This window comes from Corvus kubaryi, unplaced genomic scaffold, assembly GCF_017639235.1.
Source record: "Corvus kubaryi isolate FWS band 111438036 unplaced genomic scaffold, C.kubaryi_AGA036_p1.0 132, whole genome shotgun sequence".
Classification (NCBI taxonomy): Eukaryota; Metazoa; Chordata; class Aves; order Passeriformes; family Corvidae; genus Corvus; species Corvus kubaryi.
This window is the reverse complement of record NW_024580666.1, coordinates 4451663-4479290: the sequence shown is the minus strand read 5'-3', so window position 1 is coordinate 4479290 and position 27628 is coordinate 4451663. Positions and strand designations below refer to the sequence as shown.

At 39.1% G+C, this 27628-nt stretch overlaps 1 protein-coding gene across 2 annotated transcripts; it reads right to left on the bottom strand.

Moving 5' to 3' along the window:
* Positions 1 to 10700: 10700 nt before the first annotated feature.
* On the bottom strand, positions 10701 to 27574 carry NDC80 (NDC80 kinetochore complex component). 2 transcript variants are annotated; one of them, XM_042030411.1, is made up of 17 exons: positions 27429 to 27574; positions 25602 to 25816; positions 25129 to 25215; positions 24256 to 24379; positions 23958 to 24130; positions 22651 to 22753; positions 21729 to 21818; positions 20398 to 20491; positions 19183 to 19289; positions 18233 to 18377; positions 17728 to 17933; positions 16384 to 16536; positions 16018 to 16107; positions 14591 to 14683; positions 12959 to 13089; positions 12343 to 12445; positions 10701 to 11995 (listed from the first exon to the last, which is right to left on the bottom strand). In XM_042030411.1, exons 2-17 carry the CDS (start codon positions 25700 to 25702, stop codon positions 11873 to 11875), a joined length of 1923 nt encoding a protein of 640 aa, XP_041886345.1. In that variant the 5' UTR covers positions 25703 to 25816; positions 27429 to 27574; the 3' UTR covers positions 10701 to 11872. The 2 variants fall into 2 exon arrangements, with proteins under 2 accessions (XP_041886345.1, XP_041886354.1); XM_042030420.1 differs by lacking the exon at positions 27429 to 27574 and adding an exon at positions 26889 to 27227.
* Positions 27575 to 27628: the final 54 nt, after the last annotated feature.

The following is a 27628-nucleotide window of genomic DNA, read 5'->3' as shown; positions in this document are numbered from 1 at the left end:
CGGCTCTCGCGCGCGGTGCGGGCGGCGGCGCGGGAAGCGCGGCGCGAGCGGGGCCGCGGGCGTGCTCCAGGCACCGGCGGGCGCGTCCGCGCCACAGGCCGGGCAGCGGCCAGGGAGGGAGCAGAGGTGTGAAGTCCCGCTTCGTCTGCCTTAAAGCGGCCGATCCAGATTCCAACGCTGTTGTTTAACACAATCACAGAATCTCAGAAGCGGTCCGGTTGGAAGGGACCACAGTGGGTCACCTGGTCAAATCTCTGCTCAAGCAGGGTCATCCGAGAGTACATGGCACAGAATTGTGCCGAGATGGTTCTTGAGTATCTCTAGTAGGGGAGACTCTACAGCCTCTCTGGACAATCTCTTCCAGTGGACAGTCACCCGCACAGTAAAGTTCTTCCTTGTGTTCAGGTGGAATTTCCTGTGCATCAGCTTCTGCCCATTGCCTCGTGTTATATTACTTGGGACCACCGTGGAGAGCCTGGCTCCATCCTCATGGCAGCCCCCTTTAAAAACGTGTACACATGGATAAGGTCACCTCTCAGTCATCTCTTCTCTAGGCTGAACAGGCCCAAATCTCACAGCTGTCCTGATAAGATAGATGTTCCAGTCCCTTAATCATCTTTGTTGCCCTCCACTGGATCCACTGCCAGAGCTCCATGTCTTGTACTGAGGAGCCCAGAACTGGGCATAGAATGCCAGATATGGCCCCACTTGGGCTGAATAGAGGAGCAGGATCACCTTCCTTGACCTGCTAGTGATGCTCTCTTCCTCATGTACTGTAGCATCCCACTGGCCTTCTTGGGGACAAGGACACTGCTGGCACATGGACAGCTGCTTGTCCACCAGGACTGCCAGCTCCTTCTCTACAGAGATGCTTTCTATCAGGTCAACCCCCAGTCTGTACTGGTGCAGGGGGTTATTCTTCCCCAGGTGCCAGAACCTGTGTATACCTTGGTTGAATTTCAGAAGGTTCTTCTTTGTCCATCTTTCCACCCTGTTGAGGTCCTTCTGAAGGCCTGCACAGCCCTCTGGGGTATCAGCCATTCCTCCCAGCTTTGTGTCATCAGTTAACTTGCTGAGGAGGCCTCTGTCCCTTCATCCAAGTCATTGAACAAGTTAAACAATACTGGACCCAGTGTTGAGTCTTGGGGGACAACACTAATGACAGGTCTCCAACTAGACCCTGTGCCACTGATCATGACCTTCTGGGATCTGCCATTCACCCAGTTCTCAATCTACCCCAGTGTCCACTCATTCAACCCTCACAAAAAGTGTAGCTGCTTCTGTTTTAAGGAGTCTTAGTTTTGAGGAAAGGATTGTGATGGCATGTAGGGGAGGTTTGTAAAACAGTAGAGGTGACAAATGAGTAACAAAAAATTCTTGTCACATGCCTTTTGAATACTTCCAAGGACTGGGATTCCACCACTTCCCTAGGCAGCTTTTTCCAGTGCTTAATCACCCTTTCAGTGAAAAAAGTCGTCCTGATGTCCAACCTGAACCTCTCCTGGCGCAGCTTGAGACTGTATCCTCTTGTCCCACCACTTGTTGCCTGGGAGAAGAGGCCGACCCCCAGCTGGATACACCCTCCTTTCAGGGGGTTGTAGAGAGCCATAAGGCCTCCCCTGAGCCTCCTTTTCTCCAGGCTAAACAACCCCAGCCCCCTCAGTTGTTCCTTATAAGACTTGTGTGCCAGATCCTTCACCAGCTCCATTGCCCTTCTCTGGATGTTTTCCGGGACCTCAATGGCCTTCTTGTAGTGAGGGGCCCAAACTGTACACAAGATTTGAGGTGTGGCCTCACCAGTGCCGAGTACACAGTCCTGCTGGCCACAGTGTTACTGATCCAGGCCAGGATGCCATTTGCCTTCTTGGCCACCTGGGCACATGCTGGCTCATGTTCAGCTGCTGTCTAACAGCACCCTCAGGTCTTTTTCTGCTGGGCAGCTTTCCAGTGACTCTTCCCAAAGCCTGTAGCACTGCCTGGGGTTGTTGTGACCCAAGTGCAGGGTCTGGCACTTGGCCTTGTTGAACCTCAGACCACTGACCTCAGCCCATCAATCCACCCTGTCCAGATCTCTCTGCAGTCTTCTTGCCCTCCAGCAGATCAACACTTCTGCACAACTTGGTGCAAAGTGACTGAGGGTTTGCTTGATCACCTGGGCTGCCAGTGAAGATATTAAACAGGACAGGCCCCAACGCCGAGCCCTGCGGAGCACTGCTTGTGACTGGGCATCATCTGGACATAACGCCACCATTGTCTGGGCCCAGTTAGACTACAAGAAAGCAAATTGAGTAGTGGAACTGAGCAGTGTGGAGTTTTGTGAGAATAAAGAGCATTTGTACTACCCAGTTAAGAGAGGTCTCTTGGTAGTTTTTATACAGGCTGTGACTCAGAGTCCCTCTAAATGATGACTTGAAGAAATTTGGAAGTGTGTATCAAACCTTGTTACTTTATGAGTTCATTAAACAAAATTTTGTTTTACAGTGTACTTGTGTTTCTAGCCTTGAGACAACACTTCCATTTTAGAATGCTAACTGCTTTGGGAAAAACACTTGATGACCTATTTAATCTAGTTTCAAAATTAATATGGCGAGGAGGAAGGGATGGTTCTACCTGAAATGCAAGCACTTAATTTACATGAAAATAAGTTCCTCATCTTTCGGCTTATCTGCAAGCTGATTTAAAGTATGCCTGCAGTTGCAGAGTTTTCATTTTGCACTATGAAGTATTTTGTTCTATGAACAACTGAGTAATCATTTTCAGTCCTTGTGGAAAAGAATTTCTTTTCTGGAAAAAGGAAGATTGTTTATATTTATCTACTGTATTCTAAAGTGAGATACCATGTTACTTTTCAAAATTAATAGTAACAGTAGAGTAACAATAATTTGTTCATCTTGCCATTTGATATTTCAGATGATGCTCAGGAAAGTGGTTTTTTGTGTGTGTGTGCAAGGACTTATTTATTGTTATACCCTGCATGTATTTAATTTTTTTCATTCAAGGAATAAATATCTGATTTATTTTTTTTATTGAGGGCAAATATTAACTAAGTTCCAGCACTGGACATTTTTAGATAGTAAATATTTTGTATTCACATAATGAAAATTGCTGTGTCTTCACTAGAAGAAAATGCACAGCCTCTCTAGTAGCTTGTTGCAGTGACACAGTCTATTTAGTGATACTGGATGCTACTGCCTACATACGCTTTGTAGGTACAGTGCTACAAATTCCAAATGATCCAAGAAAAAGTGCTGTTCCTCCTTAAGGTAACAAAGGTTTTATATGTAGGAAGAGGAGCCTGTGGCATCTTGGATTTAGAACTCTATGGACCTTTGACCCAGCCTGTTAGAAAAAGTACCTTAGTGAGAACCCCTGAGGAGTAAATCAAAAGAACATCGTTACTTGAGCCACTGAGGTGTGAAACAACAGCATCACTATTCAGAAAACCAAGGCATCTGAGAGACAGAACCTAAATCATAGAATTAATCAATGATTTATCATCATAACATGAAAACTAAGGTAGATGTGGGGAAGTGGGTTACTGAAGTGCTATCTAGTAATTTGTTTTTCATTTGCTTCTCAGTAACTTGACAAGAACTAGTGAGCAAATGAAGTGACAAAATTCATGAAACACAATCCACTTAGTCGAGTTGAGAGGACTGTAAACACAGTCCATGGTTCTGAAATACCAGACTGAGGTGATAAGAGATTAAATTAAACTTTTAAAAATTGAAGGCAACAGAGAGAGATGGTAAAGAAGGGGGAGGGACAACAAACCATTAGTTCAACCTGATGTTGTCCAAATTAACTCTGTCAGTTGGGCTTTGTGGCTAAAACTCATGTAAATTCTCACTGTTCGCTGTGTACTTCATTAACAAAAATACAGAGCGACATGGTAGTTTAAAATCCAATGGAAACAAAAGCTCTGATGATTACAGATAGGCTATAAATAGTTGTGGAAAGCATGCCTAAGACGACTGGGATTTCCAAACTAAGAAAGTATTACAGTTGAAAGTATAAAAATAGGAAAGATAATCAGGACCTTCTAGTATATCTCACAAAGCAAGAAGAAACATGGAGTTATAGTCAGGAACATTGCAGAACTGACAGGAAGATCTACTTTTCATAAAATATTTGATTGAACTTCGAAATATGTAATGAGAATGAATAATTTAGTGAGGTTTAAAACAATTTTTTCTTCATATGAATAGAAAGGAGATTAAGGATTGGAAAAATTAAGAATGACATTATTCCCAGGAGACAGAAAATGGTATACTTTAGCCTTGGAATAAAATATCCAAATATTACTGAGTAGGAAGAGTTTAAGTTGGAAAACAAGTTATTCCATATCTGATCATTGTAGTTTTTTGCACTGTTTTCCAAAGCCGTATTTGGAAGGAGGACACCAGACTAGATGGATACTTGTAGGATTTAGCCTGTCAGCTCTTGTAGGATTGTCATGGAACTATTTGAGGGAAACCATGGCAATAGCAGGGAACTTCTCTGAAAAGGGAACCCCAGCAAGAAGCTCTTGTCATTCACCTTTGACAAGGGCAAATGAATGCAGCCAGATATTCAGTGGTCATGAAATAAGTTTGATGGCAATCCACTGCGCCTTCTGAGTCCCAGAGTCAACTCGCTCATGGAAAATTAATAAGGATGTACCAAACCTTAAAAACTTTCTACCTCTATAGACAAAGAAACATGAATGATTCTTGAACAAATACATGAGAACATGTATCTGGCAAATTCACATTGGGAGAAAACAGTTTTTAATTTGTGGAAAGGCTGTTAGAGTATAAGATTTATGTCTTCAAGCATTACTATTCTAATAAAACTGTTGATGCTATGATTGCAAAGATTTTTAAGATCATGTCTGAAGAAGTCCCTCCAATCACACTCTTAAAAGACTGGGATCAAATACATCACTCTCTCCTGTAAAATGTGTAAGAAATAGGAAAACTTGATAAATACATTGTCACAGAAAAGGTCATATCACATGTGTAAGACCCTATGCTTTTCCATTCAAATTGCTACTGCTGTTCTGTTGTCTTAGCTGAGTGTCTTCCAGGCTTTTTGTAGCTGAGCATCATTAGTGTTTGCTTTTTTCCTGGAAGGCTGCCTTTTTTTCTTTTTTTCTAGAAGGCTGCTTGTTCCCTTTTCTCTTCCTATTGCCTTGCTTTTGACACTCTTTTTTTACCCTTTCCCTTCCCCTGGGTTCTTTCTCCTGAACCTTCAAGGAGTGATTTTATCACCAGCTCCAGTAGCAGTGGCACCAAGCAAGCCCAGGCAAGCCCGGCTGACTGCTTAGTTATTTGTTATATGTCTCTGCATGGCATTGCCCCATACTCTGGATTTTGGGATGATGACACAGTAACCATTGCCCTGTCTTTGTCTCTATTTTGCCATGCAGAGATTCTTCAAGCATGTATCACAGGGTTTTTGTTGTAGCACCGTAGCGGGTTGATGCTGGCCAGACGCCAGGCACCCACCAAAGCCAGTCTCCCACTCCCCTCTGCAGATGGGCAGGGGAGAGAAAATACAATGAATTCATGGGCTGGGATAAGGACTGGGAGAGATCGCTCACCAAATACCATCACAGGCAAAACAGACTCATACTGGGGATATTAACTGAATTTATTACTAACAAAATCAGAGCAGGTAAGAAGTAAAAGGAGAAGTAAAATCTTAAAAACACCTTCTCCTCACTCCTCCCTCCTTCCCAGCTCTACCTCCTCCCCTCAATGGCACAGGGAGACAGGGAATGGGGTTTGTGGTCAATTCATCACACACTGTTCCTGATGCTGCTCAGGAGAGGATAGGAGTCCTTCCCTTGCTCCAGCATGGGGTCCCTTCTACAGGAAACAGTTCTCTGCAAATTGCTGGAATGTGGGTCACTTTTTCACAGTGTGCAGTCCTTCAGGCACACCCTACTCCAATGTGGGTTCTCCACAGGGTCACAATTCCTACCACGAAGTCCTCCAGTGTGGGCTCCTCTCTCCACAGGTCCCTGGCAGAAGCCTACTCCAGCATGGGTTTCCCATGGGTTCACAGTCTTGTCTTGGGCATCCTCCTGTTCTGGTGTTGGTCTCTTCCATGGGCTGCAGGTGGATCTCAGCATCACAGTGTACCTCCATGGGCTGCAGGACGACAGCCTGCTTCACCATGGTTCCCACCATGGGCTGCAGAGGAACCTCAGACCTTGGAGCACATCCTTCCCCTCCTTTTGCACTGACTTTGGTGTTAACAGAGTTGTTCCTCCCCCATATTCTCACTTTGCTCTTCTCTGACCACAATTTCATCTGCACAATAACCTTTATTTTTCCTTCTTAAATGTGTTATCACAGAGGTGCTGCCACCATTTCTGATTGGTCCAGCCTTGGCCAGCAGCACATCCATCTTTGGAGCTGCCAAGGATTGGCTCTGCTGGACATGGAGGAATCCTCCAGCAGCTTCTCACAGAAGCCACACCTGTAGTTCCCCTGCTACCAAAACCTCACCAGGCAAACACAATACAAGCACATACAAAAGACAGATGTGATTTAAGGATCTTCTAGGCTAAGCATTTGTGTTCTCAGCACCCCCAATAAAACACCTGAGGAACAGCTTCTGAGGAATCAAATCATCCAGCAGTTGCTGGAAGAGATCCCCATTAATGCTGAATTGTCATTCGTTGATTTTTTTCTTTATACATTTAAAATTCTGTATCTTTCAAGTTAGTGGTTTTCCTCTTAAAATACCTAAACTTGTCTGAACAGTGCAACCTCTGACTGTGGTTTTCCCTTTCTTGTCTTGTGTGACTCAACTCTGCAGCTTTCCTTATGACTTTCTTACAAGTGATGGCCTAACCCTTGGAAGGGGGAAGAGGACAATAAGTCACTATGCAGCAGTAGTCAAGCAGACCTCATTATTTGGTGTCCACTCTACATTTCAAATGTAATGTAACGTCCATTGCTAATTCCAGATAATTAGAACTCATTACGCCAGATACTCTTTTCCAGGCAGAATAGTGAATGCCTTTCTTTTTAGCTGGGCATACCAGTTGTCATGCATGACTGTGCTAGTGTGCAGTGTTCTCAGAAGAACCACGTGATTTCTACCAACACAAAGGCATTCACTATTCTGAATCCTTGTAGGAAAAGTGAAATAAAATTACATACATCTTGCTTGTTTCAAAATATTTACACACATTCCATCACCACCTGTCTTTCCTTCTGCTTTGGAGTCTTGTCAAACTGATAAATGTTTCTTTAGAGGTGAAATTGGAGTAAGAGACAATTTTATATGCCTTTTAAATCTTTGCCTTGTGCAAAGGGTTCTTGAGACTAAAATGCTTATCAGGTCACTGCCAGTTAAAACTGTGGTCTCATTCATGAGGTGCTAGGGAAAACACCATACAGACCGCACATCACAAAAGCTCCTTGTTTTCATGAAGCTGTTGATAAGAACTTCTGGAATAGAGGGAGTACAGCCAATCATCCTGTAGGTGGATGTGATCCTGTCTACCTCAGGCAAATTCTGGGACTTTATGAACTGGGGTTCATGATAGGTCCACTCTCCAGTGGGCAGAAGTGCACAACAGACCTGGCATTTGTCATGTCTAGAAAAATCCTGTAAACAGATCAAGGTTAAAAAAAAAAAAAAAAAAAAAAAAAAAAAAAAGCAGCCCTGATACAGGACTGAAGATGTCAGTGCACTTCCCATAGATATGACATTGGCTAAGGCATTGGTATCCCCTCATCCAGTGGGGACAGTGAGGGCTATGTGTCTTCCGTGCTTCTTCCATTTCTTAAAAAGGAATGAATACCATCAAAACTTTCAACAAGCACCTAAAATATAAAATCCCAATGAAGATACAATAGCCCTATATGGTGGTCAACTCTGCAAGCAAAAAAAGACTCAACAATACATGATTTCATCATACCAGGACCCTTTCACAGCCAAAAATCTGTAGACAGCAAGCATTGAAAAAACAGGTACATTCCCTGTTTTGTATTCTGCCAAAAGAGGACGGTTGACTGGCTCTAAAGGACACATTAAGGTTTCCAGTATTAAAGCAAAACAGTGCAGCCCAGAGAAGAATAGAAAGATTATATAAGTAGTCTCTTCAGATTGTTTGCAGTGCTCAAAATACTTGCATACCAAATAACCTGTAGATAAGGAATGACTAGACAATACCCTTGTTCACAAACTCTCCACTGCTTTACAGTCACTTAGCATGAGATACTACAGTCTTCCTTTTTTACTAGAGCGTTGCATTGAGGGAGCTGCCCCTGTTAGTGAAAAGGGAATGTCTACAGCTATTGGCTTTTTCTTCTTTCTTACTCTTCCAAAAAAGAATAAATAAAAAAAAAAAAGTTTTTGTAATTCTGCCACGGAAGTTGGAGCCGGGATGAGAACTGCCATTAAAGGCCAAAGTAGGCAAACTACTGGAAGTCTTACAGAACCACAGAGCACAAATTGTTATCCAGCTCAGAACTAAAGGCTTGCATAGGTATGCACTGCTGTACATTGGTAAAACCGATGAGAAGGGTTCCAAAAACCTCATACAAGTTAAGCTGAACAGACACCGCAAAGTTAAAGCCTTAGCACACTCAGGTTGCACCAGGGAAGGTTTAAATTGGCTGTTAGGAAAAGTTTCTTCACAGAAGGGGTTGTCAAACATTGGAACAGGCTGCTCAAGGAAGTAGTTCAATCACCAGCCCTCGAGGTATTTATAAGTCATGAGGATGTGGCACTCAGGGAGATGGTGTTGTGGTGGACTTGGCAGTGTTGGGTTAACAGTTGGACTCAATGAACTTGGAAGCCTTTTCCATTCTGAATGAATCTACATGATGCACTCAAGAAATACTCCAAAAATGAACTATCAAGTTCTTGACAGTGGTGAGAGTTTCTGACAACATAATAAGAAAAAACAACATACCCCAGGGAAAAGAAGAAAGCTACAGAGTTCCAGCATGCTTCTACAGCATCAAGTGTTATTTTTTGTAGCTAAATTAAAAGAAAAAAAAAAAAAGCAGATGCAAGAGTGGTCATGTAAAGGAAATAGTTATTTAATATTAAGATAACAAAATGCTGGTTGGTGAGATTATTGCCAAAAGAATACCACATAAATCATTGTCAAAACAGCTTGGCCCTATGTTCCTAAGAATTTTTAAAAAGCCATCTATTTTTAAAAAGGTTAAAGCAATTTTTATTCCTCTAAAACTTGCAGGAAGATGTTTCTGTATTTTATTTTTCCTCTACACAATGCATGTTCAACATTTATTATTTATTTCCTTGAGGAAAGTCAGATTATTTGGGTTCTTATGTCATATTTCTACACTTCAGTAAGAATCTATCCTTCATAGAAAAATGCATAAGAAATTTGAGTATAAAAATACAAACTGTACAAAAGGTACACTAGCACTAAATGAGGTGACTGTATCCATACAAAAGCCAAAATTTACAAATGACTCATACTACTGAAATGTACAGGTGCCATGGTACACACTCATTGAGATTTTATATTACGATAAACAAACAGAACCAAAAGCAGTTCTAGTGCCTACTGCCTAAATTTAAAAGCCATATTCCAGAATACAAATCAAAAATAAACTTCCAGTATCACAGAGGACACATTCAACAAGGATTAAAAAATTCCCTCCATTTTTAAATTGTGAAAACATAGTACCTAGTAAACATTGGCTGATGTTGATCTGTTAGATTACAACAGACATCCCTATAGCATTTTACAGGACCTAGGCCCAAGCCTGCAGTGGTTCTAAAGGCAGTTTAGCTTCACCAACATACAGACCAATAACAAAAACATGTTGCCAATGTTACAAACATGGAATTTTTTGGGACTTTAACTTCAGAATGTTACATTGGCCAGTGCATTAAGGGAAGGCATTGTGACTTCAATTCTTTAACCCATTTTCTTTAGGGTTAATATAAAGTCCTTGGAAATGCCATTTATTTTGCTTTCGTTTAATCAACTGAATATTGCACATGGCAAGGAACCTACAGCTGTTAAGAAATACAAGATCAGTTACAGAAGCAGAGACAAACAGGTATAGGGGAGCCAAGAGAGAGCATAGCCCCTAAATAAGCACATACTTTAAAGGAATGTGGTTCTCCTATCTGGGTCATAGTTTTGCTACCTTAAAAGAACATTGCTTTAGGTAACAAAAATGTTAAAGAGAGCACAAAAGCAAAAAACTTCTGAAGAGAAGGAATGTAGTAAAGACTAGTTTGTTACAGAAAACAAAAGGAAGAGCCTGTAAAGATAAAAGAGGACAACAAAAGAAAGCATAAAAACTTCCCACCTGTCAGAAAACTTTTCTAGCTGTCAAATCAAAATTCTGGAGTATGAAAAAAGAACAGAAAACTAGAAGCTTAAATAATGTCATCATTATCATAATATCTGGAACAAAATACTCATAACCAGAACCATAAGATTCACACACTATATTAAGGACAACTGAGTTTTAACTCATTCTGCAAAAATAGCCTAGAATTAGACAATTCAGTTTTTAATTGCAGTCTGTGTTTAGGTGGTCTAACTTGGGTTTTATTGTATATCCTAGGGATCTGTGTTTCATTCAAATATTGTAGAATTAAGGAGCAACTTCCATTATCTATCAGCTGTTAAAATCTTCTAAGCAACTGCAAAATTGTTTTTCTCTTTATATATTTAAATGTCTGAACTCTAAAAACAACACTCCAATACTTCAATGATTTTATTAGGATACACCATCATAAACTATCCAAGACACAAATGCTGGGTTTTATTTATTTTTTTAAACACAAAATTATAGACAGAGTAGATAACAAGATACTACTTTCACATAGCATTGAAAACCTTTCTTCAAAGTATGTAGATCAGAGCTCCCTGTACACTAATTTTACTGTTACTTTCCTGAGGAAGAAAAATAAAACAGCGTCTGTCCAACTGGCCTATCAAGAAGAATACAGACATTTTAGACCATTTTGATGTATCTAACATGAACCAAACCTACAACTGATTATATACACAGCCAGTATTCATCTGATGTCCTACTTAGAGCTTTCTCTGGTACACATATTCAAGAACTTCAGTGAAGCTTCATCTGGGATTACAAGCACCTAAAGACAAAACTTTTTTTCAAACTACTATCTTTCTTTTTCTGGGCTATTTACAAGACTACTTTCTAAGGACTAATCATCTTTTTCAAAGAGGTTTTAATTTTAAAAAGAATTGCTTACTCATGTGAGAGGGGTCTCTGGGCAGTTTCATAGGTAACTAAAGAAGCAGGAGACAGACATTTACATTTAGTCTTGCTAGTGAAACAAAGGCTTGGGGAGGATGTGAACTGTCTGTCATGCATGTGCCCTAAATGCATACATATGCTATGAAATGCACAATCTATACTCTAGAAATGAAAGCATAGCTGTTATCATTTAGGAATCTTGCATGTTTACAAAAACCATAGCAGTATTTCAGTTGTCAGTAACCTCTGCATTTGTGTTATCACTTGCTGCTCCATCTTGATGTTCACTCTGCCTTATTTTAGCAGTTTAACTGTACGCCTGTTTGACTGATGTTCCTGGAAAGTGATTTGATTATAAAGAAGGAACAAAATGCAGTTGTTCCACAGTCGTCCTGTCACACTTGTTTGTAAGCATGTATAAGATATTGAAAGTATGAATGTAAGCAAAGCCTTTTTTTAAGAAAATGCAAATATATTGCTTAATTCGTTAATGTATTTGTATCAATGAAACAAAGAAAGTTCATAAATACTTCCTTACACTTAAAACTAGTTTCAGTGCTAAACACAGGTAGTACCCATCCTTTTAGAAGGCATCATACCAGAGCTTCCAAAATGCAAAATTTTCATCTTCACCTTTCTAGTAATTAGAGACTTTCAGCCTTCTTTTTATAACTGTCTAGGATGCTGGTCAAGTCTGACAATAGATCTTCAGACATGAATTCTTCATAATCTCTGTAAATTTTCACATTCTGTTCATCAAGGTATTTCTAGAAAAGAGGTATAGAAAGCTCTATTAGCTCTATCACGGTCTGTATTGTACTGATTCTGCTAAAGCATTTTAACCATTCATTGCACAGGTTAACTGATTTCAGTTAAACACTTTCCTGAAAGACATCTACCAGAAGCAGGTTTAACCTGACAGGATGTTACTGCTGAAACTTAATGATCAGTTCTAATTATTTATACCAAAGGTTTTGTCAACAAATTTAACTAGAATCTATGGATTCAGTGCAGCAGCTAAATAACTGATACTTCCTTAGAAAGAGTAAGTTCTAATTTCCAACTGCAAACGTCTCTAGAGAGATTTAACTCTGAATATGAAATTTTAGCTTACCGCTATGGATGCTATATGAGTAGCAATCGTTTCTATAAGACGACTCAAGTTACCACCAACTTTTCTGTTCTCTTCTGTTGTTGCTTGCAAAACAACTTGATATCTAAAAGGTAAAGATACTCAGAAGATCATATCCATAATTAGAGAATTCCTGGCATTTAAAACAATCACCTAAAGTCTGATTTATCATCATGTTTGCCATACTTTTTTCTCTATAAGTATTAATTTGAACCAAGTTAAAGTATATTAATATTCAACTTAAAAAAAAAAGACAGTGTTGTGCTAACTGATAAGAAACAATGCATCTTAGAGTCAGAATACTCTTTCCAGACTTTGAGGTATAAAATGCAGTTGTCATGTAAGTTGGAAACAAACTAATTTTCTTGCTACAACCATATATATATATTAAAAAAAAAATTACATGGAAAACAGGAGTTCTGATATAGCAGACAAATATTCTGGCAAAATACTGTTGAGGAAAAACATCTTTCAGTTGCTAACTTGTGAAATTAATATGCTGAGACAGATACATGCTGAAACAACTCTATGTTAGGTTCAAGAGAATATCTTTAAAAACCAAAATCAACAGGGCAAACATTGAAGTTACGAGTCTTACTGTCGTTGGAGATCATGCAATTCATTTGTGGCTTCACTGAGACCTTCGTTGACACCACTCTCAAGTAATTGTTTATGCCTTTTTAAGGATTCCAGTTCATTTGCACATTTTTGCTCTTCCTCTTCTGTCTCCTATAGTCACAAGGAAAGAGGGGGAAAAAGTTGCATAGCTCAGGAATAGTTTGGATTTTTTTTCTTCTTTCTATTACCTGATTACATCCTAATGCTTAAATTCAAAATTAACACAAGTAACTCCAAGTTCAGAACTGAATAAAAAATCCCCAAGGACATCCCTCCCAAACTTAAAGTTTAAGGTATTTTCTGTATCATCTCCCTCCCTGAATAAGCCTAACCTTCTCTTTATGCCTTCAACCATATTTAAAGGCCTGTGTTGCAGGTATTTTCCCTTCAAAGTTAAACTCAAAAAGTATTCTTTAGATAACCTAAATAGCTTAGAAATGGCACATCACGAACAACTGTTTCTAGATTAAAAAAATAAAATCCCATTTGAGTAAGAACACAGCTTTTCCTTTTTGTGTCAGAGAGTAAAATTCTAAGTAATTATCTCTTCAAGGAGAATGACACTATTGATGCTATACAATCCACAAAGCCAAACAAAATTCTGCCATCAGTTCAACATGCAATTCTGGGAGATTACTGAAACATCATCCTTCAAAAGTAATTTTAATACTTAAGACTTACAAACAGCATTTTAAAAATTACAAGAGGAATTACATGACTATGTCTTATATAAACACCTGGTGGCAACTGTGTATTTTACGAGCTTATTTTTAGAGCAAGGTACATGCAAGAGCACAGATCAAAAGCTAAATTTCATGTGATTTGAAAAAACTAAACTAAATTAATTGCCTTTAGCCAACCCAGCAGGTATTAGCAGTGAAATAACCCTGTTTCATGGCTATAGCACAGGACTTTGGATTTACAAGAGCATTTATGGTAAACACTATTTTAGTTCAAAGAACATTTTTCTGCAGGGCACCACAGCCCCACCAAAGCTGTGCTGTCAGAAAAGTTGGGAGGTACCAAAATAGCCACTCAGTTTTTAACTGAGAGGGCTACGTTTTGTTGCTAAACTACAAGTGAGGAAAATGATAGGGACTGCTCCTGTGCTAGGAAAGGAATCTAAAGCAAGAAACAGTTTCAGAACATTAAAATATTTAACATGCTTTTGGTCAATCAATATTTTCCTTAGTTTTTACAGAAGCTGATTTAACATGCTTACTAAAAACTGTAGATGTATTTATTATATATAAATTGATTAGACAAGGCAGATTCTGTTAATCCTAAAATCTCCTTCAAGCACATGCTCTGAGATATCTTGAGGTCAGATGATTGCTGCTGCTTTTATTACTAGATGCAGTAATTTATGATTTACAGGATCTGCTATAGTATGATGCCAGATTCTCTTACAAGAAAGTGAAAACTGATTCAATTAAGGTAGCAGTCAAATTGGTTTCCTGAAAAGAATGAAAAAATCCTGTAAGAGGAAGGGAAGAAGGCAAAGGCAGAGGCCCAAACAAAAATGCAAACCAAAAACTTATCTATAAATACAAAGATTAAGGATAAGGATATCACTAAAGATAAGCTGTCATCAACCTGTAAGAAATTCTACCTTAAGCTTCTGATGATAAAGATCATCCAGCTTTTCAGCTTCTTCTGTCAGCATTTTCACACTGCGTTTCTTGTCCTCTACCATTACGTTCACCTAGGATGAAAACATAAACAAGGAAATACAGTTCAAAAAGAATTCCAACATACAAATCCATGCCATCAGAAACAAAACCTGGTAGCTCAGAAAAAAAATTAAACCAGGCTATGTGGGATATGCCCAGCCCCTGCCCTGGAGAGAGGTCTGCTGATAATGAGGTTGCACAACCTCCCAGCAGAATCCCCTTGGAAAAAGCAGCACTCTTCAGTTACGGCAAGAGAGGACACAGACCCATGATCCTCTGGGAGACCCTATGTAGATCCTTTGTAATCCATTGGCTTTTACCCTCTCACACCCACCTCTGTATCCCCATAAAAGAAGCCTGGCTAGCTCAGTCGGGAGACTTCTGCGGGTGCAAGACAATAAAGCCACCTATGTGGGAATACCACACGGGCCTCTCGTCTCTCTCCTCCTGGTCTGGCCTGGAGACTGCCTGGCAGAGCAAGAGCTGAAATTACCAGCTGAAAATCACTAAAGAGCTGTTAGCCTCTCTGCAAAGGCACTCCAGTAGCTGAGGGAAAGCTGCACAGGCCTCGGGAAGACAGTTCCTCGCGGGGCCATCTCTCTGGACCGGTTACAGCTTCCTGGGTCTGAGCTACAGACCCCACAACCAGCCGCCTCAAGGCTAGGCTGGGATGGCATTAACTGTCTTCATAGCAGTCTGTACTGTTCTTTGTTTGGCTAAAACAGTGTTGGTAACACCAGTGTTTTGGCTATTGCTGAATAGTGCTTGCACAGCATTCCAAGGCTTTCTATCCCTCCCAGGGCCCCTCACTGAGTAGCGCAGGGATAGGCAAGAAATTGGGAAGGCGCACAGCCAGATCAGCCAGCCAAAAGGACATTCCATACCACACAACATCATGCTCAGCAATAAAATCCAAGGTAAAGGTAGAAGAATGGGGAAATAAAATTCTCCCACTTTCAATCCGTCCCGAACCCATGTTGCTAAAAATCTTCCTGACAACAATTTGTCAGTGATGGTAAGCCACACAATCAACTGGAATGGGCAACTTATTAAAAACAAGTATTTCCAATGTTTATGGTCAATTATGTAAGCTACATAAACTTTAATTCAGGGAATACACAATATTTAAACCAACAAAGACACCAATTCTTGGAAAAACTTCTAGGTCTCATCACAATTAAAGCAGTTTTCTCACAGCTTCTCCCCCTCTACTTGTCCTCAGAAAAACCCCAACCAATCCAACAAACCAACCCAAACAAAAACCAGCCCACCACACCACTCTTCACCCCTGCAAAAGGTTGAATGAAAGCAGCACATAAGGTTTTAGGGTTGGTATCATAGCCCTAATCTTCATTAACCAACACACCTGCTCTAAAGTATCTTCCAAAGTAATTTTCTGTTGAGTGGCTTTACTAATTTCTTCCTCAGTCTGGTTGATGATCTCCATGAGGGGAGCCTGTAAAATATGCATACAAGAAGATCTGGTTAATGCAATTTGCTTATTTGAACCAAGATGCACCCCAGTACATCTTTTCCTTCTATTTTTATTTAGGCTACTGTATTCTCCAATACCAAATTTCTTTCATATACTAAAATGTCATTATGGTGACTCATCACACAAGCTTTTCAATGACATTTCATTGTGAGATTGAGAGACCTTTCCAGCATTTCCAAAGAAACACATTTTTTTTTGTGACTGGTAACCAAAGCCTTTAGTGTTGACTTTACTTACCTTGATCTGAGTTCTGTATTTGACTAGGCAATTTGGTCCTGCCTCAGGATTAAACTGAATCTCAAAGTCGTGGCCTCTGGAATTCTCAGCACTTACTGGAATTAATTTCAGCTTTCGCGCCAGTTTATGATACTCTGCCAGTTGCATTTCAATCTGCTCAGAGGAGAAGAGGGCTTTAATCATAGAAGAGATACAAGTGGAAAGCTTTGCAAAAAGTATTCATATAGTACTTTAAACAAGTTCCTGAGTTGCTCTGTATAGACGTGATTCCTTGTTACACCACAGTATTCAAGAGCTGTATGTAATGCCATTCCAGCAGTTTGCTCAGCAAAGTTTCTCAGTGTATATGGCTGACACTGGATGCTTTCACCTGTGGTTTTCCAAATTCATCTGCCATAATTTTACCTGCCTCAACTTTTTGAGAATTAGCTGATAGGAAAGTAAAAACATGCTGGACAATAATACTAAAACAATCATCCAATTAAACCAATACTAAACCAACCATCATGTCAATGTGCCTTCTCTCATTAGTTTTGACAGCAAATGCCACACAGCCACATATCCTTATAACAAACTAACTTGAGAATGCCTCTAAACAAAGCTTATTAAATGCTCTAATTTCTAATTAATGAGTGCTATTTATATACAAACACTAAAGAACCCTAGTTTTTTTTCCAGTTTTACGTGCTTCTTACTTGCACATAAGGAATTTAAGTTAATACAAGTGCTTGATAAAGGGTAACCTTGCCAAATACCAAATAAATTTGAGAGTATTTTTCTTTAGTTCTCCATCTGGCAAAGCAGCAGCTTTTAAATCCCATCACTTACAGGACTATATCTTATTGTTCTGTTTGAAGCAATTGAACTTGCACCTTGAAAGATGTTACCACTTCTACATAAATGACTAATCTGGCCCTAAATGCATGCAAAGCAATTGATTCAAATTCACTAGTTTTGCCATACTTCCTTGCTATGAAATATTAACATCAGCCTGAAATTTCTTGTGTTATCAAAGCATTGGCATGCTAATGTTATCAAAGGCCTTAATGCTATAGCAGTGAGAGCTGACAGTGCTGCATATTCTAGCTACATCTCTTACGGTCCAGAAAAGAAAAGAATACATTTCCAGTAAGCACAAAACAGAAAAAGGGGCGGGGGGGGGGGGGGGGGGAAGAAACATTTTTCAGAGATATTATGAACAGAGGCCATTCTTGTCAGTTTTGCCTGGTTAGATACATGTATGGTGTTGTTAGATTATTTAGGAAAGAAGTTAGCAATATTCCAATTTTAAGCTTTCATGATGAAAACTGACAGCCACCTCAGTGTAGTGGGGTTTTCACATACCGCTTCTTTATTCCTAGCATATTTTAGCTCTTCATTCCACAGCTGATGTTCTTCTGCTTCCACTTCCTTAGTCAGCTTGTTAATAGTTTGCTGCAACTCATTTCTCTCATGATTTATTCTCTGAATGTCCGCAACGGAGTACTTTTGGTTATCAAAGATGTGCTGGAGCCGGGCATTCTCCTGCTTCATTGCTTCTACTTCCATTTCTAAGTTCACAAAACATTTGTGAAATGGACATAAAATGCCAGCCTATATACTTCAACCTAACCTCCGTATTTTATGAGTAAATAATATAATTATTTATTACATATCATTGTCATTTCACTACTCTAGTGTACTAACAGCTATTAGACAAGAAAAATCTTTATTAGCAATTCATTCTGGAAAGTTTATTTGTAGCATCATCATACTCCAAGTATCTCGCTCTGTCCTCAAGCTAAGAATTAGAATTATTTTAAGACTATTTCTAGCTTCACTGTCCTGGCTGTGATCAAGGCCTTCTTACCCGTTGTCTCAACTTCATCATTAACACTTTCCATTTTTTGATCAAGGATGGCTATATGAGATTCCAGATTAGCCAAATAAGCCTGGTATTTCTGGACATCAGCTTGAAGAGATGATTTCACGTTTCGTAGCGTTACTCTACGATCCTAGGAAGTGAGTGAAAAGAACAACCACTCTTAGATTAATATAAGCTAATGACTTCACTTTCCAGACAAGACAGTAATTGGTCAATATCAATAGCACAAATATAAAACTAAAGAACTTTAATTATTTTTTATCTCTGACAGCTGAGTCAAGTCAAGCACCTTTAAAATAACAGCATAGAGGTTAAAAAGATTCTTGTATTTCAGCATTAAGTCTCTCATTTGCATTAGACCCTGCATTTAGAAAATTCTTATTACAGGTAGTTCACAACTTAATTATAATAATATACAGAGGGCAGATAAAACTAGGGCATGGAAAGCTGGGAATAAACCCAGCACACATTTTGCTCAGTTGGCAGGAGTCTCAGTTTGCCACCTGCACAGCCACTAACCCATTTTTAAACTCATGATGCATTAAAAGCAGAATCCAGCTTTTCAAGCAAAACATTTTCCCTAAAATATATTGTTACCACTGAATCCCATGCCTCATGCCAACACATTTAGAAAAAATAATTTTGAGATTTATATTAAAAAAAAAAGTGGTTCAAGTATTTTATTAATATTTCAGTCAATACAAGACCTTATTACCTGGAAATATCTGCACATCATTAAACAAATATTGACTGAAGACTCCACAGAAAATGCCTTGTCTTATAATGGTATAGTCTGTAAAAACCCGTCCTAATTAAAATCTCAAAGCACTGAAAATACTTTTCCATGTGTTATGTATCATAAGTATCTTCATTCAGAAATGGTCAATAACATAAAATTCAACTCCACCATAAAAACAGAGACATAATTTACTAACCGGCTCGCTTTCCTTTTCTTTTTCTAGTCTTGCAATCTCTTCTTGAAGTCTTTTGTTTTCAGCTGCTAAACTTTCTATCTGGAATTCATCTATATTAAATAAATCCTCTGGGGGAGAGGGGAAAAGAGAGTGGGGTTACAAATTAATCTCACTTAATATCACCACCTGAGTATCTGAACATTAGCTTCAGCACAGTAAATACCCATTATCTGGACAATTCTTTTACACTAAAGAAATAACTAAAAACAACCAAGAAACCCATCAGAAAAACCTTTCATTAAAATGCAACCAGGCAAAAACCCCAAAACAAACAAGAAGAGAAATGGATTTCTCAGTCCTTGTGTCAAAAAGACTTCAAAGTCACTCCTGTGAGTTAAGAGTTTCCAAACTCTCATACAGCCCACACCACAGGATAGTATACAAGTCAGACTACCTTGCGAAGCTAGAACAGATCAAACTTATTTAACAACCTCTTTCTTATCCATATACTTCCTTGCCTCTTGAGAAATCTTCTCCCTAACTTCACTTAGCCTTTGCCAAACAATGGGGTGATTATTTTTTCCCACTAATATCCGGTAGCATTGTGGTAGCTTGTTCCCTCTCCAGCTGATGACTCTAGTTTGCAAACAAAGTGTCCTTATTCTGGCTTTTCATAGGAGAGCAAAGAAAGCAAGAAATGTTTTTCTTGCTTGTTCTCAAATTCTGTTTGTATTTCTATAGGTGGTGAAATGAGTGAGTCAAAAAAAACTAACAGTTTTCTACCTCCCTGGAGACAAACACAGGTGCATACTGAATCATAAACAGGAACCCTCACAACACAGTTTGGAGCTCTTGCAGACTGTTTTTAGAGCTTTAAAAGCTGAACTTTCTTTCTTATTAGGTGTGCATCCTCTGACAATATTTTTCTTTTTTTTTACTTGTTAACTTTGTCAGACAGAAACAAGAGTCATCTGCATAGATGGAATTTGCATCTGAAGAATTGTATACTGGTTTTCTGCCACAAAGCCATTAAAAAAACAGGTGACACAGCTACAGCTGAGAGCAGATCATGACCCATCCATCTGTACTGGTAAAAAGTTGAAGTAACTGAAAGGTACTTAGGAATTTAGAGTTCCCTTATCTCAGATCACTTTCACTTGTAAACTGAACAAACTGATGCTAGGAGAAAAGAAACCAGTAACACAATTGAATATTAATTAAAACTTGAAAACTTACTTAATTTTGACTGCACTTCGGCATCCAATTCTTCAAAAGTATCTCTCCCTTTCATGAAAAGCTCGTAGCATTTCACAGAGTAGTCCATGAAAAGCTGCAAACAATTTAAAAATCTTTCATTTCAACAATTCCAAAGCCTGTAAAATATCTGGATAGTCTAAAGCTATTCAATCAGTGGAATTTAAGACACCAAAAATATCTTTCACTGTTTTGATTGTACTTCTGTAAAGTCAACTTTTTTCCTCCCTTTGAACACAGAATGTTAAAAGATTATATTCAAGCAGAAGGAGGCACCTATAATTCACATTAAGAAAGGTCTGGAAATGCTATATTTTTCTGGGATATTTTACAAGGATTGTAGGTACAATATTAAAGAATTTTTTATCTTGACGCATATGATTCTCTCAGGCTAGTTTATGGAAAATGTAGATCTGTTTAACAGACCTCTTCAGGAAATACGACCATTAAAATTCCAATCTGCAGATGTCAAAGAACTAATCTAGAATTAAAGAAAGGTTACCTAAAAAGAATTTGCTAGACACTAAGTTACAGATGTTTCAGAAGCAATTACACCAGTATTGTGAATTTTGTATCAACATATATGCATAAGTGTCAGTGTAGAAGAACATATTTAGTTTAAAAACATTTTTACTTGCCAGCCATCAGGTTGTAACCTTAGTCCAAAATTATGATTTAACTTGATTTTTGCAATTTTCTAATTAAATGTTTTAGCTTATAATGCAACCCCTTCCAAACACCTGTTGTGAATTAACACTGAGTTAAATCTGAGTAGTACTAATAATCTATGATAAATTAAAAAGAAAGCAAGCTATTGGATTTTTAAGTGCCTGAATTACATTGCCACCCTATTTTGTGTCTCAGAAATAAAACTTTACAACCAATTTTTACATAGTAAACTGAGTAGATATTGGCAGAAGCAACTATATTTAGAATTAAGTCACTGTCTTTACACTGCACTGCTATTAACCTCCAAAGTCTTGAGTGCTAAAGCAAAATATACCAGAAACTCTACTAAAACAATAAGCAGCATAATGATTCCCTTTCTCCACAAAGGAGAACTAGAGAATAAGGCATTTCTGTTTAATACTCTGTCTTCATCAATAGACAGGCCATGATGCCTGCTCAGGAAATAGTTCATCAGGCTTTTTATAAAATGCTACTCTACTTCCTAGAAAGCATTGTGAATATAAAAGGGAACAGAATCTATAAATACATGACACAACAATCTAAACTGTATTTAAATTGTGTCGTTACAGCACATGGCAAAGTGCAGTCGAGCAATTCTGATTCTCATTTACTTTTTATGGTACCTTATTATGTACAATTCCATCATCTGTCTCTCCTCCCCAGTTCTGTCCTTCATCAAACGGTGGCGCATTTTCCCTCATGGCAGTGTACAGCTGAAAAGCAGAGGTGGACACACAAAGAGCAAATGTGAAGACATCCATTAGTTTTCATATTGGTTTCATGATAAGAAATTATGGATTAGGATTTCAGCAAGCAGGTTGTAATGAGCCTGTGCTTAGTTGACTAAACACACAGGTAAGGAGGCATGAACTGGACAGTGAACACTGCCAAATTGTCTTGTCTCTTTTCAGCAAAAAAGGACAGGATTTTCATGGGTGCTCAATTCAGCAGTGGAGAACTTCTGTCACAGATTCCAAATTTTGCTCAGACCTGAGCTGGCAGCAACAACAGTTACCACTACTAAAAAAAAAAAAAAAAAAAAAAAAAAAAAGCCCAAACCAAACAAAACCAAAATTAAATAAAAACACCCCACCCAAACACAAAACTTGCCACTCTGTATAAGAATTACAGGACTTTTGAGTAATTTAAATTGAAAATTCCATCCTTCAACTTCAAATTTAGGGGAGAATGGCAGATGTCACAACATCTGCACTGAAGATACCAGTTCTATTCAGTGATTATACCCATTAACTTCTCACATTTAATGTATTTATGTCAGCACTTCCCCACCTTTTTTTATACATTAATTTGTCCAGTGCATACATTTAAAGAAAAGAATTATCATAATGTAACAAGAAAAGCTTATTTAAAAGTTACTAAAACATAAGGCTAAGGGTCAGCTCCCAGATGACAGCTAAGAACACCTACCTTTTTCTTTACATATATGTTAAACAAGGAGATTTGTAGAAAATATTTACTGCATCTGTATTGAAACTAACATTCCAGCCTGCAAAGTGGAAATATTTATCTTAAGACAAATGTTACCTTGACACAATCAATTAACCAAACCAGAGCTGCCACAATCTGAGGCCAGGTGTGTGGTGCTCCCACAGTGTACATGGAGCTTTTTGAAAGAGGAAAGGGGTACCTATAAGGCCAAAGAAAATACATTTTTAATAGCTGTGGCAAACAGTGATGGAAACAAACCAGTACATTTTGAGAATAAAGAAGCACAATGTAGATGAAGGCACAAAAGGAAGAGCAAACTCAATTGTACTTTATACTGTACATCAAAGGAAGTAAGTTGAGTTCTTACAGCACTATTTTATTCAATTGTCATGGGTTTCTCATTTTGTGATTCACAGAATATCTTGATTTGAAAGGGACCCTTAAAGATCAACAAGTCCAACTCCCTGCTCCTCACAGCACTGCCTACAACTAAACCATATGATTAAGAGTGTCATCCAGATGCTTCTTGAACTCTCAAAAGACAACTTAAAGTGAGTTGCCAGAATTAGTCATTTTATCCAGAATTACACTCTTGGTGCAGCAGAGTGTAATCCTTTTCAACATTTCAAGCTAGGTCAGCAGTTTCAGAGGTTACAGATTAAAACAAAATTTTATTAAAGTGCTAAGAACAAAGTGAAGCGAGCAAAACAGATTTACACCTACATTTACAGAGCCCAGCACTTTCACACCATCATGGGTTCAAATCTACAGGAGTAAAATACACTCCTTTGTTGTTTTTTTTTTTTTAAATGAGACTGAAAATACACAATTATCAACAGGCAGAGGATTTTCTTTCTTGGAAAACGTTGGGGTGTTAATGATTTCAAACACTGAACAAATTCAGCAATAAACCACTTGGCTACTTAGTTGTTTTTTTCACCTTAACAGTCATTTTTGTTATTTCCACACTCTGCTTTGAAAGCAGAATGAGAAAAATTGCAGGAAAACATATTTTAAACTAAACTAACTTGATCCATAATTCTGGAAATTTTAGTTCTTAGATTCTAACTGAATGAAAAGAAAGGTCTGTAAAAGAAAATTGTGTCTTGTCTCTAAGTTTTATACAAGTAATCGATTAAATTTTACATTAAAAAGCAAGATTCCAAGAGCTAGTAGTTCTGCAAGTTCAAATATAAAATGTATAGTAGACTCTGAAAGTCAGAGAGTAAACCTAGAGCTAAACAAAAATGAAACAAAACAATCACAACATTGTACTTTTAGAGTCTCATCTGAATGAAGAAACCTCTCCATTCTCCCCAACTATCAATGCAGAATTCTGAGCTTTTAAATTTCTAGCCATAGCATATCTATTTAGCCCAGGAGACTAACAATAATCATCTTACCCAAGCTCTTTAAAAACTTTGGGAATCTCCTCTTCAAATTTTGAGTCAGGCAGTTCATAAGAAGGGCATAGGAATCTATACATAAAGATGAAGATTTTTAAAAAGTCCTTAACTGATGGAGATTGTAGCGATTTCATGGAAACATTAGGGGCATAAGCATTCTCAACGAGGAACTGTGGGAACAAAACATGGAATACCAATCACTAAAAAAAACTTAGGGGTTGAAACCAAGAGAAATAAGCATTTTGATTAGTACATTTTACACCTTGTAACATATGTGAATAGGTTAATACGTTACCTCACAAAGCTTCTTGATACATTGTTGGATGAATGCCTTGTCATGAAGGGGCCTGGGATCCTTTATCTTTTCTGTCCCGAACACATTGTACTGGCTGTTGCGCGACCCTCCAGCCCCACTCGCTCTAAGAGCAGACAATAAATACAGGTCTTGTGACAATACATATAAAGAACAACTCAACGTTTAAGTCACAACAACTGCTATTTTTATGTTTTCCTTTGTTATACAAATGAAGTTTTGTTGAAGGTCTCTTAATTTAAGGTGATTGTTTTTCCAATCAACCTGGAAGCCACAAGTCACATGTACCATAAAGGGATTACTGCATCCTAGATGAATACTTTCTTCATTTTATTGAAAGAAACAAACTTATAGAGAGAGCAGAAAAATACCCCAAAGATGAAGAAAAAAATCATGTTGGTGACTGTAAATAAAGACTAAAATATTTAAGGAATACTTAAAAGAAATAGACCCCTGCAACATTGGGGTCCTATGAAAGGAGATACCCACAACATAGAAAGTCATGAACTAAGAAAGATCATAGATTTTTGGAAGGTTTGTATCTTAGAGAGAAGAAACTAAGGCAGAGTGTATTACAGATGTTGGTCTTCCTTAAACAGGAAAATGTGTTGAGATACTCTTGAGGTCTGCAGTGCACATCGTTCCCAAGAGAAAAAAAGCAGCTCCCAAAGCAATTCCTACTCCACAGCATTATTGTTTAGTGATCAAGGACTGGAGGAAGGCAGACCTGAAGGTCAGCTTACCTCAGCTCCATTATTCCCTATAATAAAAATCTGTCAAGAAAGAAAAATATCAAAATTACATAGGACCTTTTTTGTTTAAATTTACAGTGCTGAGAACAAAAGTTATCCATACCCCTTCCCAAAACAGCTGACTTTTCTTTCTGAAGCTCCAGATGTAGGTTTGCTCAGGCTCAGCTTCCCAAAGGTGCTTCTATCCTTCCTGAGGAATAGAGAAGGATTCAAGTGACTATTTCTACCAATTCATGTTTTGCTCATACAAGAGCTATACACGGACTCATATATTCCTAAGCACCTTCATCACAGCAACATCCTAGAAAGGTCAACTGATGCACTCAGCCACCTCCTAAGAAACATGTAAGAAAGTGTTACTGTTTGAAATATGACACAGGTACACAAAAAGGTTAAAGGAAGTATTTTTGCAAAACTGGAGCACTTGTGCAAACATCCTTGGCTGCAAGGAGCCTTCTTGTCACTGTTTCCATTTTTTCCCTCAGTTCCTATTCACACACTCAAACACACTATGATAAATCTCTTCAGAATTAGTTTTACATACTTATTTTTAGCAACCTGACCAGCAAGACTTACATCTGAGGTGTTTGAAGACCCATCTTGTTGTTGTCCTGCACTCTCAGTGCCATCATAGATTGCCGACCGCTGTTTCCAGCAATACTTGAGTTTCGCCTCATTGTGACTGAGCTGTAAATCACAGTCCCTCAGTATTGGAAAATCCAGGATCTAAGGATATTTTATTTTCTAAAAGCCACAATGATTTTCCAAAGGCTCAGAATAAACAAGTAGACCTGTACATTAGATCAAAAAAAAAAAAAAAAAAGAAGAAGGAAAAAAGATCGATTATGTTATACTCCAGAAATATAAAGGAGCAGCCACAGTCTTTTAAATCAACTGTTTTATTGATGAAAGTGTCAGTGCTTATTCCAAACCTGCTGTTTTGCCTTTCTTTATATTTGGTGACTTCAGGCCTACAGGTTCCAAAAGCAAAAGAGCTTGAGAAATTTTTCAGTTCAGTCCACTGGGAAGAAGGCCAGACTACCACGAATACTGTTTACAGCACTTCAGCCATACATCAGCTCCCGAGCCGCTAATTCTGAGCCTACCCATTCATTTGCAAATGATCTCCCAGTATCACAGCATAATAACTGGAAAACCTAATCTGAGATAATAATATGGCTCTCTTCAGACTATGCATGCAGAATAGAAATCAAACTGGAATATGAATACCATTGTCCCCACAGTGGCATTAGAGGGGAATTGCAAGTAAACAGAATTAATTCAGGAAAATAATGCCAGCTTCTGCCCTCTACAAAGGTTATATTTTATTTGTGGGATGGGCTTAAATGACTGAATTATAACTAATATAAACCTCCTCTACTACAAACATTACCAAAACACATTATTAATACAAACTGTGTTTCATTTTGCTTCCAGTTCCACTGCTCACAAATGACAACAGAAATTTAGCTCAAATCATAGGGCAGTGTATTCACGACCTCACTGTGTCTAGGGAAGAAGCTGCATTATTACATTACTTTAGCTAGGACCAACCACAGAGAGACTGAATTTTCACAAACATAGCAAGTGATCAGCCTCTGGAATCACAGAATCAATTAGGTTGGAAAAGACCTGAGAGATCATCAAGTCCAGCTTACAACCAAACACCACCTTGTAAGTTAGACCATGGCACTAAGTGCTACATCCAGCCTTTCCTTAAACACCTCCAGGGACACTGACTCCACCACCATGCTGGGCAGGTGTGGTGGTTCTTTAAGCAGCCCTAACACACTCATTCACGATAGCAGTCCATTCCAGTGTATAGTTGCCCTTTCTGTAGAGGAATTCCTCCAACTGTCCCACCTAAGCTTGGCGCAGTTTGAGACTGTGTCCTGTCGCTCGTTGCCTGGGAGAAGAGACCGACCCCCAGCTGGCTACACCCTCCTTTCAGGTGGTTCCAGAGTGATAAGGTTTTCCAGAGCCTCCTTTTCTCCAGGCTAAACACTCCCAGCTTCCTCAGCCACTCCTTATAGGACTTGTGGTCCAGCTCCGTTGCCTTTCTCTGGACATGCTCCAGCACCTCAGTGTCCTTCCTGAATTGAGGAGCCCTGAACCGGACACAGTGCTCGAGGTGTGGCCTCACCAGTGCCGAGTACAGGGGGACAATCACTGCCCTGGTCCTGCTGCCCACACTATTGCTGATGTAAGCCAGGACGCTGCAAGAACAGAGTTCAAGCAGAGATTTAAGAGCAGAGTTTGCCAGAGCCAACACGCCAGCAAGAAAATCAAAGGGTAGGAGAGCGGCAGAGCTGGGCGCAGCTCCACCCACTCGCCCTGACAGCGCGTCTAAACCCCACCGAAGGCGACCAGGGCACTCAGCAGCGAGGCCAGCCCGGGACTCACCGCCGCCTCACGGACACCGGCGGCTGAGGGGTGGGGGCGCTGGTGCTGCTGCCCTCCCGCTCCCCGCAGAGCGCTCTCGCTGTCCCCGCCCGGCCGTTACCGTTACCGCCGTTACCGCCGCGCAATTTCAAATCCGCCCGCCCAGAGCGTCACGCGGATCTACGTCACACGGAATGCGTCACGCGGAACTGCGTCACGGC

Excerpts from the sequence above, each read along its gene's own strand:
- NDC80 (XM_042030411.1), bottom strand. The coding sequence starts at position 25,702 with ATGAGGCGAAACTCAAGTATTGCTGGAAACAGCGGTCGGCAATCTATG. Across the intron at positions 18,378-19,182 it reads AAGAAAAGGAAAGCGAGCCG|GATCGTAGAGTAACGCTACG; the intron begins GTTAGTAAATTA and ends CTCACTTCCTAG. Across the intron at positions 11,996-12,342 it reads CTCATATAGCATCCATAGCG|AAATACCTTGATGAACAGAA; the intron begins GTAAGCTAAAAT and ends CCTCTTTTCTAG.